The sequence below is a fragment of the Eufriesea mexicana genome, unplaced genomic scaffold (genome assembly GCF_001483705.2).
Source record: "Eufriesea mexicana isolate 0111107269 unplaced genomic scaffold, ASM148370v2 scaffold2665, whole genome shotgun sequence".
NCBI classification, from domain to species: Eukaryota; Metazoa; Arthropoda; class Insecta; order Hymenoptera; family Apidae; genus Eufriesea; species Eufriesea mexicana.
In genome coordinates this window covers 652,425-666,408 of record NW_016910743.1, presented here as the reverse complement: position 1 = coordinate 666,408, position 13,984 = coordinate 652,425, and the positions used below count along the sequence as shown (strand labels likewise).

The 13,984-nt window shown below is 32.8% G+C and overlaps 1 protein-coding gene across 1 annotated transcript in view; it reads right to left on the bottom strand.

The window, feature by feature from the left end:
• Nucleotides 1-13,984, bottom strand: part of Atg16 (Autophagy-related 16) — a 101,796-nt gene that overhangs the window by 47,054 nt on the left and 40,758 nt on the right. The window contains exons 3-4 of the mRNA XM_017904118.1: nt 11,446-11,530; nt 9,460-9,606 (exon numbers count right to left, since the gene is read on the bottom strand). Coding sequence (XP_017759607.1) covers nt 9,460-9,606; nt 11,446-11,530 — 232 coding nt within the window. The remainder of the gene's footprint in view (nt 1-9,459; nt 9,607-11,445; nt 11,531-13,984) is intronic.

Sequence of the window (13,984 nt, the reverse complement as noted above, 5' to 3'; positions counted from 1 at the left end):
TCTTCTTCTAGGAATCATGCAAGAATCATATACCGATATAAAACTACTTATTTACAAATGAATTGATGTCTTATTAAACTAACAAAGTTCCTAACGTTTTCGTGCTATTTTGTTATACATATACCATCTAACAATTCACTCAAAAAAAAAATAAATAAATAAATTATTTCAACTTTAGCTCTAATCATTACATACTTAATTTCATAATCATTTCTTCCTTATATTCCATTATGTTTTGTATTTTTGCATTAATAACAAGAATTTGTCGACATAAGAATTTACAAAATTTTGAGTACTATTTTCTATCCTCGTGTGATCATTTTCTGAAGGTATATGTAAACATTCTGTGAACAATAATACATTTTCACGTGTTGCACTATAATTAATTATAATAATATATATTCTTCAAAGTTTGTACGTGTATCTTATCCATACTAGCAGAAACTGTCCCCATTTACAGAGAAAAAAAGCTTTCAGTTACAAGGGGGCCAAGGTAGATGTTTAAAATTTTTTAAATCAGTACCAGCTACATGTTAGATACATCATGCAACTTCGCTTCCCCATTCCTCGAATATTTTACCATATAGTGACAATTTATAATTAGATGTTGCTTTTAAGCTTTCTGCAGTTACGTCCCCCTCATATTTCAGTTAACCCTTCTGGTATGGAGAACTATAATCAGTTACCTTATTTTCATTACAGCTGTTTGGAGGAAATGCAGGTTATAACATAAGCTTATATCCAACGAAAATAAGAAGCTGAGAAAAATTCTTGAAACAAAAGAATATCAGCTATAATAAGAATAATGAAATTATTACTTCATTTATTATATATACATAAAATTTAATTCAATAATTTAGTCATTTAATATAAATTTATATTAGAGTTACTTTTTGCACATTCGGTAAATAATAAATTTTTATAGAACATTTTTTAAATAATATTCATTAGGTTTCTTTACTATACTTCTATATTGAAGAGTTAGGCTTGTATGCTCGTTCATTATGAACAAATAAATAAATATTATGCAATATAAGATAATTTTATGTATTAGAACTACGTTATAATAAACTATTATATTGTATTAAATATATTATATATTATATAACATAATATTTTCCCAATTTTTAATAATTTTTTGAAATACGAGAAAAAGTGTCATGTCTTCACGGAATTAATGTTTATTCCCTAAAAGGACTTAAGTTGAATCATCTAAAAGGGGGAAAAACTTCACGAGGAAAAAAGTCAGATTCAGGTATTCTATTTCACGATTTTAACAACAATTCATCGCATCTCCAGACCACGAGATGTGCATAGGGCGCATACGACTAGCACCTTGATTTCCTTGGTGGAGAAGGCGAAGTGGAGAAAGCTAGTTTCACTACGAGTAAAGCTTGTATAGCTCTACTCTAAATATAGCTCACATAAAACAGGGAATAAGAGATCGTGGCTGTTCCCTATTCTGTTCAATTGCAAATTACCCTCGAATTAAGCACTATAATTGAACCGTGATTGTGGAATATAATTCCAGCTGCAAAAAATGCATATTACTTACCTATAATAGATTGTCATAATCATACATCAAGAGAAAAATTCTATGCCTTTAAATTAACCAGGAACAAAACTTGAAAAAATGTCATACCAACCAAGCTTTAAATTCCAATTTAATCTTGCTCATTATCTCTTTTATTCCTAAATACATAATAATGGTGCAAGATGTCGACCATTTTGATATGTGTCTTCATGAATGAATTTACAAGAAACCAAATACCGATTTTCTGGAAAAAAAGCATTCTACCCTTCATTTTCTTGAAACTTGAAATATATTTAATAACATTTAATTATGCTCTTGTTCCAGAATTTTTAAATGTAGGAAACTATTCAATTAATAACAGGTTTTGCATAAGCACTAAAGATGCACATATTGACGAATTGATACTAGAAATATGAAATTTACTGAAATTGAGTTCACGTTTATTAAAAACCAAATTAGCTTAATTAGAAAATAACCCCTTGCACCTGAAACGAATGAAAAAATTCATGTTCGTGGAAACTGTACTAAATTATTCAACCCTCGTTTAATATTGGGCTGGTTTTTATAAATATAATTAGGTGGTTTTAGTAAAAATAATAGTAATTTTTCGCAGAAAAATATTTATCGTATAACGTGCATATAGCATGTGATAATATAATATTTAAAGGGATAGGAACACTGCTTTATTCTGAAAAAGAAGAGTTTGCAACGAAGCAACATCTAGAACAAAAATCTCGTGCAACTTATTGGCCAACCTAATGATACCAACCTAATAATACATATATAATATCATAAATACGTATAATTCTTTGTATTAATTGCAAATGATAAATTTATATTCATTATTATATGATATATTCAATATAAAACTTATATATAGTATTATATGATATATTTATTCGACAGCCTAATTCGCATATACAGGGTGGTTCACCAGTAACTGAGCCTAAACATTGGATCACGCGCGAAAGCGACCATAGTAGCGTGATATCTGTTATTAGTCGCTGTATATTTCGAAAAAATTTTCTGAAAAACAAAAAAGGACAATCGAAACCTGCATCGTCGCACCTAATTTTTATTTTATTGTCGCATAAATTTGTTATTAATAGAATCTGCCCAAGACCACGAGTATCACAACTCGCAAATAGAGCGTCGAGGTACAATTATACTCCAGCCAGTTTCCGATATCAAATTCCCACCCCAATATTACGAATGTTAATAATCATATATGCCACGGTTATAAACGTTCCTCTAGAAAATCAATAAAAATAGACCTAAGTATAGCGTATCGGAAAGAGGGGAGGTTTTATCAGGACATAAAAGAGGGGAATGGCAAAGTCGCGAATAGTTATGTTTCCTCGAGTCGTGGAAACCGCCCTTTGACTTTTATCAGGACTGGTTCGCGGATAGGAATTTTTCCTATCTCTGCGGGGAGGGCAGCCGACAAATAAGAAGAGGATTGCCTCTGGTAATCTGTTAACTCGGAGTCTAACTCGCAGTTACATATCCATTGCGGTGGTTTGCGTGCCAGGATTTCGCGAAACGGCCGAATCTCACGCGTTATCCGTGATAGATGGAGCTACGTGTATCCGGACTTTCGAGATCGCGCATTAAATACGGGACTGTAGAGTCTCCGCAGCGCAGCAGGCTCCGACGCCGGCCGGGAGTGGGGGCATCGGCGCGTGGTGGGGGTAGAGCGCGGCGAGAGAGAGGGGGTGAAAGGGCGAGGCGCTTATTAAGTTAGTCCCGGGGATTCCTGAGCGCGCGAGTACGCGCCGCAACGTATGAATTACACGATCCAGCTCGTACGTCCGACGATCACGGGTATACGGGTAGAACGACAGAGAACGAAGGTGATGAGGACGACTAGGAGAGATGACGACGAAAGATGACGCTGACCACGAGCGCCGGTTTCAGCCACGGTGAAAGTAATAACAGTGAAACGTGCGCATACACCGGCAAAATCACGCACGCATACCAACTCACTGGACCAGCTTCTACGTGACCGGTGCTTAAAGCTATTTTTCGATACGACCGGTACTTAGGTGCACGCTGAACTACAACCGCCCGCTGGGCTCTCCCATAGAAACCACCACCGAAGATCCTGCGTCCTTGGGAAACTCGAGGAGGCCGAGGACGAAGCGGTCAACGACTAAGAAAGGGGAAGGAAGGAACGGATAATTGTAGAACGGATCTCGCGATGTATCTACCGTGAAATTCGAGTGAAAACGATCACCGGTGTGATGACTGGAAAAGAAGCGGATAGTTGGCTCTTGTTTTTCTCCACGGCCCTCTTTCGCTCGCTTGTCGCGTCTTCTGTTTTGCCGCCAGAGGTCTCACGGTTAGAAGAACCCCATGATACCGCGATATCGGTTCGATTGTTTATCATTTTTCCCGATAGCTGATCAATAATTCGAGAAGAAAAACGTGCAAGCGAAGAAGGACCGTGGAAATTTCTTTGTGGATATTGATAGGGTATTACGATCGGATGAAGCTCGGAAATAGTGAATTAGGAATAGTGATCCCGTGCAATTCGACAGAAGAGTCATTTGAAAACGCCATTTTGTTTCTTATAATTTTCACTTTGAATTTGAAATCGGTGATTTTCACCACGGATACCAAGGTTCGGTTTAATCTGTCTGGTATTTTGGTTCCGCCATTTTGTTTCCTTTTTATCTTTGAAATCCAAATATACAATCTTTTGTACACACCGAAAAATGCTTCATATTTTAGCAAGCTCTGAGACGAAATTCCCCACTGTGTGTCGTAATTGTGTTATTCCTTTCAGTTAATTAATTATTCATAAGAAAGCACCCGGTGTAATGAATGGAATGTGTGTCAGGATGATTACTTTTATTTATATGAAACTTTATAGTCAAGAAAATTTTTCCACGTTTTTTTTCTATAAATTTTTAACGAGAAAAGTGATCGGAAAAGAATTTTTAAAAATTTAAAAGTATCCAATATAAATTGTAACGATATTTCCGATGTTAATTAAAATTCTTTTAAATCCCGGTTCCATAAAAGACCAAACCCTTTATCAATAGACGAGTTGAAAGAAGAATAAACCAAAATTTTTAAATGATCAAAAAAATAAAGTAGGCACAGAAGAAAATCATTATTAGATACTATATACTGGGCCACAAAAGTCTTTTGTCTCCAGTAATAATTAAAATTCTTTCACACCTCGCTGTCCATTTACTTTTGTACATTAATTGTAATTATTATACGTTATCAAATCACATTTATAAATCGTCAGAAATTATATTCTAATAGAGGCAATTATACAATGTCTATGGAATATTTTCGTAAATTTCATTTCTCAGAAATTCATAGTTCGAATTTATTTCTTTCCTAAACTTAAAATGATTTCCTTTCTGAGAAAATGAAATCCGATTGATTCATCTTTTTCGCACTTAGGCTACCATTTTGTTACAGGCATTTTTCACATAAGAAGATAAAATTTCTAAAAAAAGAAAAAAGTGGAAAATGTGGCTAATCTCTTATCATACTATTAAGAAATGCATTATTTGATTGCGTATGTAGCATTTGCATATATTACACGAATTCCAAGGAACAGTAAAAATTATAGACCGTGCTATGATTTTGTCCCGTACTGTACATACCTTCTAAACGAAGAGTACTCGTTGGTTCGATGCGACAGTTTGAATTGCGGGAACCGACACGACGGCTTGAAGAAGTTGCTGGCATCGAGGCTACCGTATAAATTTGTGATATCGCGATGTATCCCATATACACATACACACACACATGCACATTTAAATATATATATTTAATATATGCATGTATATAAATATTATGTGTACAGGACTACTCGGAATGGGCGGGTGTGTCCGCGTATATATAACTAGAAGAGTCGGAGAAGGAAATCAGGTCACGCCGAAATATTTTTCCGTACCTTGCCACTTTACTAGGCGAAGGTTAGGGGATGCATGCGGTCGAACGTGTGCACGCCATCGACTGGGGAACACACGACGAAGTTTTCGAGTCAGTGCTAGTTGTATGCACGTATGCAAAGCACTCGAAGATGCTAACTACAATTACGAACGATTCGATGCTTTAACGCACGAACTCAGCGCGTATACATAAACTCACACACGAAACTAGTCAAACGCCTACATTTGCTACGTTCAGTGACTGAAATGTGTACGTTAAACCGGGGAAAAGCTCCGGATTATAACGCTAAAGTTACAAAATAATTTAACGATACATACAGGATATTTATATCGCATTCGTTAGAGATACGGGTTACGGTGGCGCTAGTGAGTTCCCTGCGAAGTTGTTATAAGGCTGACCTAAGTAACGCAAGATGAGTAAAGATAATATTCAAACTTCTTACCTAACAATTAACGGTGTTCTCAACTAATGTTATTCATTGTTCTCGAATATTTTGAAACTAAATTTAATTTTACTTTATTACACATTCTTTACAAAGTATAACAGTGAGAGTTATGCAACCTGTAGTGGTAGATCATTCACACGATATAAGAACCGATTTCTTGTGATCGAGCAATGGCGCACGTTTGTAGTAAGCGAATTATAAATATTATAATCCCAGACTCTTCCCGTACTATTTACATCATTATTCCTTCGAATGCTTCAATTTAGCATGCATTTATGTACATCGTATTAAATACTCGTTAAAAGCAGTGCATGTAAACGTTCGAATATCTTCATGAATGTGGGTAGAGTTGAGACGATCGGCCGGTTGCGTTAGCGGCAACAAAGTGGGGGGATGTAGATGGAGCCAGGAGGAAGCTGCGCGGCGCGGCTGCGCGCACGATTGAGTGGTCGCCTTAAAATGACTTTTAATTCGATGTTAACGTGCTTTTAATGTCCGCTTATTTAGCTACATCGTTGCGGCTTCGGCAAAGGCATAAGGTGGAAAATTCAAACGGAATTCGCAAAAAGCCGATGCTTAAAGACCGGTGTACTAGAGGCGATCGATCGATAGTAATTTTAGCAGCAAATTATGTAACGGTATTCGGTATCGATACCAGCGCGCCGGTAAAATAAACGCGCGATTATTTCTCAGTATCTTTAAATAACGCGCGCAAGCGATTTACGCGATTTTCTGCTCGCAGAATGTAGCTTCCAGCATCTTCCAGTCGCCTTTATTACGACCATAAATTGAGAACTGCGTGGATGAAAGTTACCAAAAACTCGGGATATACTATGTTATATTTCCTGGTCGATGATCATTTTTATGCAGGTTAATGCTGTAAATTGAAGCTTTATGCTCGAGATACCTGCTATTACACTATTACACACAGTTTAACAACGAATTAATTTTCTACATATTGCCGGCGAGATACGATTTAATAACCAGTTTCCTAAATCGTGTCTATCGATTTTCGAACAGCTATCGCCTTTGAAAAAGGCCAATTGATGGGTTAATAATAAATCGAGGGGTGAAAAACTTGAACTATACAGTAATTTCAGTAATAAATGTAAAAAATTATTTAACACGTTGGGTGTCGAGTTTTACATAATGTTCACGGGGAACCATAATAGAATCTTTATTACAGTATACTGCATTATTTAATCCTTTCTGTGTACGTGCCTTTTTGCTATCCTAATTGCGTGAAGTATGGTCGTTCGCGTCATATATGTTCTGCAGTGAATAATAATTTAAAACGAGTGTCCAACGTGACAGTAATACGCGTGTAATAAATTATGGTAATTAATGAATAACTATTTATGATAAAAATGGCAAAATTATAAGTGTTAATGATAAATAATATAGTCAAGGGATTGGACTGTTCATTGATATATCACTTAATTGGTAAATATCAATAATTGTTCAGTGCTATAGTAAATTATAGCGATTGATAGATAACAATTCTTACCTACCTTAAACAGGGTGCAATGATTAGTGTAATGGATGAAGGGACGCAAATAGAAACACGATTAGTACGATTAATCGTAGACCTAAGTCTGTGCGATTAAATCAAATATAATGAAATTAATGTAAGTGGTTATTCCGAACAGCGAGAATTGATAGCATGGATCACCAATTGTTGTTGCATCACTACAATGTTTGCCTACTACCCGTACTATTGAGATAGGCTTGTTGGTGATTGCACGATTTCATACGTATGGTCGTAACCGACGTACGCTAGCTATGGAGAACTAATATTTGTGGTTCTACAGCCATGACATTTCAATTTTTAGGGTGTTTGATGCCGAGAAAAAATGTGCAAAATCGCTCGTAAATTTATTCGCTTGTCTCTGTGATGTTTCGAATTTGTGGTAATCGTAGAAATTGTGATATCGAGGATTTATAGAATAAAAGATCGTGGATGGAAAATAACTGTTATTACCTAGATATTTTTTAATGAATTTATGTTTATAAGAAAGATATAAATAATAAATTTTAAAAAGTTGTCTAACGTGTTCCTAGAAATTTTGAAATCGTTAATTTCAATTAGATCTGTAAATTTTATTCTATGTATACGTCACTGCTTCCATGAATTATTATTTGAAATATGTAACTTCAATTATCAAAGAGGACTAGAAACTGTATTTATAATGGAAATAAAAAATGTTTATATAAGACATTAATTATTTTGTTGGTTCTTAATTATTTTATTTATTTGGAAATTAATGTTCCCGTAAAGTAAAAATTAAAAATTTTGTTAATGACGTGCTTTGTATGATTTTGAGATTGAATATCAGATTCATTTGTATGCCTTGGCCAAGGATATAATACAATATATTTTCTCGTATTCCCATATTATTTTTTCTCGATAATTATTTGTTTTCCCGTATTAATTTAAATGTGCAATGACAATATTAACCCTTTGCACTCGACAATCTTTCGGTCAAAGAAGAATAGGAGTTCAAAGATTTTCTGTTACAAAGCTGACGATACTTTTTTGAGAAATAAATAAGAAATCGTATGATAATTATTACGTAGAATTATTTGGTTTCGATACCTCGCACACCGTTACATTATTTGAAATTTGATATACTTATGAATATCGAGCTTCGAAATTTTATGAAATGGCGACTGAAGGGCGCCTCTCGAGTGCAAAGGGTTAAAAGCTTTTATTCACAACGATTCATCTACTATGGGCTATATAGAAATATATATTTTTTCAATCGTTTCTTATTCTAAATTCACGACTAACCTTTATTACCTAATTTAGAAAATATGAATATCGGACTATGCAATTAATCAGAATTTTTAAAAATATATTTTGTGGGTAATTTACTAAATATTTAAATAATTCAATCGAGGTTAAGGAAAAGTACTATCTTCAGTAGCTAAATAATAGACTGTACGATCAATAAAAATTTCTCAAAATCCATTTTATGATATATTTTCAACATTTTTTAAAATTTAGTTTACGCTATTCCATGTGTAATCAAAATAACGTAGTAATTTTTTCATAAATAATGAGAATTTTGTGAAATATATTTTACAAGACTTTCAATTAATTAATGCATCATTAACATATTGCGTACCACTCACGAGTTTTCTCGTTTTTCACGTGCCCTTTGTTATGGACCTTAGATGTCAACTCACTGTCTTATCAAAACGTGCGATCCCTGGCATGTCTTCGAGATTTCTATGCGGTATGCAATGTGTTAAAAAATGGTTCAAATAATTAAAGACTCTTCAGAGTTATAACAGTAAGTCATACAATTAATCTCGGTTTCAAGAATTTTATAAAACTTTTCTGTTTTCAAATGTAATTAACGAAAAATTCCATCTATAGTGTACCGTACGATTAATTACAATTTCGAGAAATATATTCTACGAGTTATTCATAAAACTTTTAAACGGTCAAAGTGTCGTTAAAAAGAAGAGAAGATACGTATAAAAATGACCATGAAGGTTACTATCACTGATTAATCATAATTAAGGATGTGTATTGGTGACGAAAAGAGTTACTTACGAATGGTTTTTCAGCACAGTTTCAATCATGTTCGTGACGACAGACCAAATGAAAACGGATCCGTCTGAAGAGCCAACTGCTATGTAATGAGCATCTGGACTGAAAGTTGCGCGTGTCCAATCGAAGCCAACTTTAAAGCCATCGGCGCTAAAAATCAGAGTAATGAATATCGCAATTAATTCAGTGTTTCATTTCAAATATTGCTGTGAGCCAATGTTTTCATCGGAATTAAATTTTCTGCTGATTTCTTGTTATATTTGCACTAGAGTGTTGAATCACTCCTATGGTTAATTATTTTACGGTCCCGTGAATTCTACGTATGCATATGAAACGTTATTTTAAAATTAAATAATTAGCAATGAGACACGAAAGGAGGCAAATATTTAAATTACGGTTACTTACGATCAAATTATTTGTTCTTATGTAAAAATTCGTTCGTGGAATTTGAATATTGTATTTTATTTCAAATTTAAGGACGCGTGTAATTTGCAATGTAAATTTATGTCAGTTTTACCGATACATTTAAAGTAATATCTAAATGATGTATTATGTTGGTCACCAAATTTCGGATTTTAATTACTATTCTCATAAAATTGTAAAATCTTATAATTCAAAATTTAATTTCTCTTCCTTTTTGTTAAAATATTAACATTGCTTTGGTCAATAAGTTTCGGATTTTTGCAGTAAATGATTTGTGATACGTTAATTACTATTATATCAATTCTCACAAGATTGTAAAATCTTATAATTCAAAATTTAATTTCTCTTCCTTTTTGTTAAAATACTAACATTACTTTTTAGCTAACCTAATATTTCGATACAATAATCTTTTTTAAATATAAAGAAATTAAAATATATTTCGTTTAAATAACAAGTTACAAAATGATATAACAGTAATAAAGAAATTAGTAAATATAAGATTGTAAAATCTTATAATTCAAAATTTAATTTCTCTTCCTTTTTGTTAAAATACTAACATTACTTTTTAGCTAACCTAATATTTCGATACAATAATCTTTTTTAAATATAAAGAAATTAAAATATATTTCGTTTAAATAACAAGTTAAAAAATGATAAAACAATAATAAACAAATTAATAAATATTATTTACAGATTTTGTATTTAATTTATTTATTCTTTTTAAAAAAAGCTTTCTATTCTTTTGCTTTTTATTCTTTTTTATTCTTTTATTCTTTTTCCACGAAATCCACAGTATGCACTGATTTAGGCATCATATATCATAATTCTTATTTTGCTTTTAACTAATCTTTTTCCAAATATATCGAAATTAAAATATCGTTTAAAAAGCAATTTAAAAATGATATAAAAGTAATAAACAAATTAGTAAATATTATTTACAGATTTTGTATTTGTATAAAAATCTTTTTATTCTTTTTCCACGAAATGTACAGTATGCACTGATTTAGGCATCATATATCATAATTCTTATTTTGCTTTTAACTAATCTTTTTCAAATATAGAGAAATTAAAATATCGTTTAAAAAGCAATTTAAAAATGATATAAAAGTAATAAACAAATTAGTAAATATTATTTACAGATTTTGTATTTGTATAAAAATCTTTTTATTCTTTTTCCACGAAATCCACAGTATGAATTGATTTCGGCATCATATGTCATAATTCTTATTAATTCTCAGAGTGAACAATCAACATTTCTATCAAACTAAACGAACACGATAACACGATAAATATATTTAACTTGAAATGACGCTTCACTGTCATGCACAGAAAGTTATTATTATACTAATGTCTTTTATTTAATTTCAGTAATTCACGAGACCAAAGCTTAGCTATATCTTACCTAGCTATACCTATACTCATTCACTGTATTTATGTACATTACCTTGAATTACACTCCAACTAAACTAAATACTTCCCTGTATACTTGCCATAACCGCATAAACCTACGTTCCTAACAAATTATTCAGTCAACAGGTTAGACAAATTACACAAAGACAAGCTCACCTAAATGATCCAATGATCTTCTTCATCCGCAGATCAATGAGTTTCAACGTATCGTCTCTGACACAGCTTAGAAGGTAATTTGCATCTGGAAACAAGCAGGTGTCGCCACTTGAATTTGCATGTCATTAATGTTTCAAGTTAAATTGGTAGTGCTAATACGGTTAGCCGTACAACAACCTCTCCATATGTGCGAATAAACGTAATAAGCAATCCGTTGATTACGTTCTGATTACATCCAGATCACGTTCCGCGGACGTTTTCGCAGCTAGCCTTCCAGTTACTCGAACAGCGACAAAGTAGAAGAAAAAGAAGAGGAGCAGGAAGAAGAAGAGGAAGGACGAGAAGAAGAAAAAATATATATATACATATTTGCTAGGTACTGAAATGCAACCGGGACGAATCCACTAAGTAAGTAATTCCTTTTCGAGACGTATAAATCTTATGGGGAGGCGTTCGAGAAAGGTTTCATTGTGAATCTAGCGGCCACATTTCCCAAGGAATGGTATATTATACTTTAATGGAAGTATACATAATGTATTACTGCGAATGATAAAGGAAAAGCATTAGAGTGGCGCGATGTAATCGAGCAGAATTTTACAGACTCGCGATATCTGTTTCGAACAAAATCGAAATTAACATGCTAAATGTGGCGTGATAGTGCGATGGGACGTCGAATTGTTCGTGAAATCCAACTCGTCTTTTCCCTATTTTTTTTCCTTTTTTTCTTCCAGGCAGATTATTTGTGTATATTTATGATCAGTGTGTGTGTGAGTTATCACCGAGCATGAAAATATCTGAGAAAATGTAGGGTGGAGTAAAATTAGTAGGTAAAATAATAAAATTATTATATTATAAAAAATTATAAAATTAGGTGCAGAGCGAGAGGGCGAGAGAGAGCGAGAGAGAGAGAGAGAAAGAGAGAGAGAGTCAGGGTATCCTGTGGCTCAAAATAAGGATAAAATCAGGAATGACAAAATTGCATTGGTGGTTTCGTTTTCAAGAAAAATAAATTCGAGAATTATGCGTGTCGATTATGCGTGTACCTAACTGATGATTGGTCTTACCAATCTTATTACAGATGGCTACCATAAATATTCTTCTCTTGGATACAATTTTGTCGTGTTACCCATATTTTTTAAGATATCTGCATGTGCGAAAGTAATTTATATATATTGTATATGTATCAAGTGATTATCGAGACGGTTTCTTCATTGTAGATTTCTCGAAAATATTCTAATAAACAAGTGTCCCCATTGTTATAGTTTATCGAATGTTAAACGTTAAAGAAATATATAAATATAGATGTTGAGAAATACAGAAAAATTCACAAATTCATTTATTACTTGGTTTTTCAACTTTCTTTAAAAGGCGCAATTGGTCGATCAGAGAAAATATACCAAGGTAATGTATTATATAATACTAGCCAGAAGAACCGTTCATTATTATTCATAAAATGAATTTATAACGAATAGAAATTTTAATATTATGCTGATTCATCTTTTGTTGCTTATGCAGCCTTAAGACGATTTTCCAGGGAACTCACTAGCGACACCATGATCCGTATCTATACCGGATGTATCCAAGTATCGTATAATTTAATTTTATTATTCACGTTTATTAATTAATAACTTATTTCTTGAATTAGCAATTTATAAATTGATTCGCAATTCCTGCGTTCGTTTTATTATATTTGTTGAATTACTATTTGGAAGCTATACTATTCAGGGAAACGAGAATGCTAATTTCACAATTAATTAATACAAAATTAACGTTACGAAAGTATTCAAATCTGGAATCCTTTTATTTATATCAATCGAAATACGAATTTTTACTTATCATTAATTCGTATAACATATTATACTTTGATTAACAATTTTGGAATTTATATTGCAAGAAGGTAACAATAATTTGAGGTAATTAGAAACGTATAAGTAATTCTGAATCATTGTGCATAGTCCTAACAGAACATCGATTTTGTTTAATAGTAAGCATTTCATCCCTGTGATAAGTTATGTTGATATAGATACATCGTTATATTGATCGATTGTGTGTGGTAGTGCTCACTTAACCGATGCTGGTTGGGTACGCATCGCGACAGTTACCGAGGGAGTGGGAAACTCGCATTCGTTCGCTTGTTGAGTGGTTTGGAGACGAGAGTGAGAAATATTGAGCGTGAGTAAAATAGAGAGAAAAGTTGGGAATGTTTTACGACGTGTGGCACAGGCTTGTATCGCTGTATTCCTAGATGTCTGCATGACTATTAGAGCTTTACAAATTACACGGAGGTTTACGTCATATTTCTTTTGTTCTAGGCAAGTATTCTGGTAGATTATTAATTTCGAAATAATGTGACTTGTTTAGCATTAGTTTCGTTACTATTAATCTCACATAATAGAAAAAATTATTATATTCCTTATAATAATTCAAATAAATATAATAAATATTGTATAATAAATGTAGTAATATACGAGAAATATATAAAATATGGTAAATATGATAAGTATAATAAAAATTGTAGAAAAAAGTTAAATATTAATAT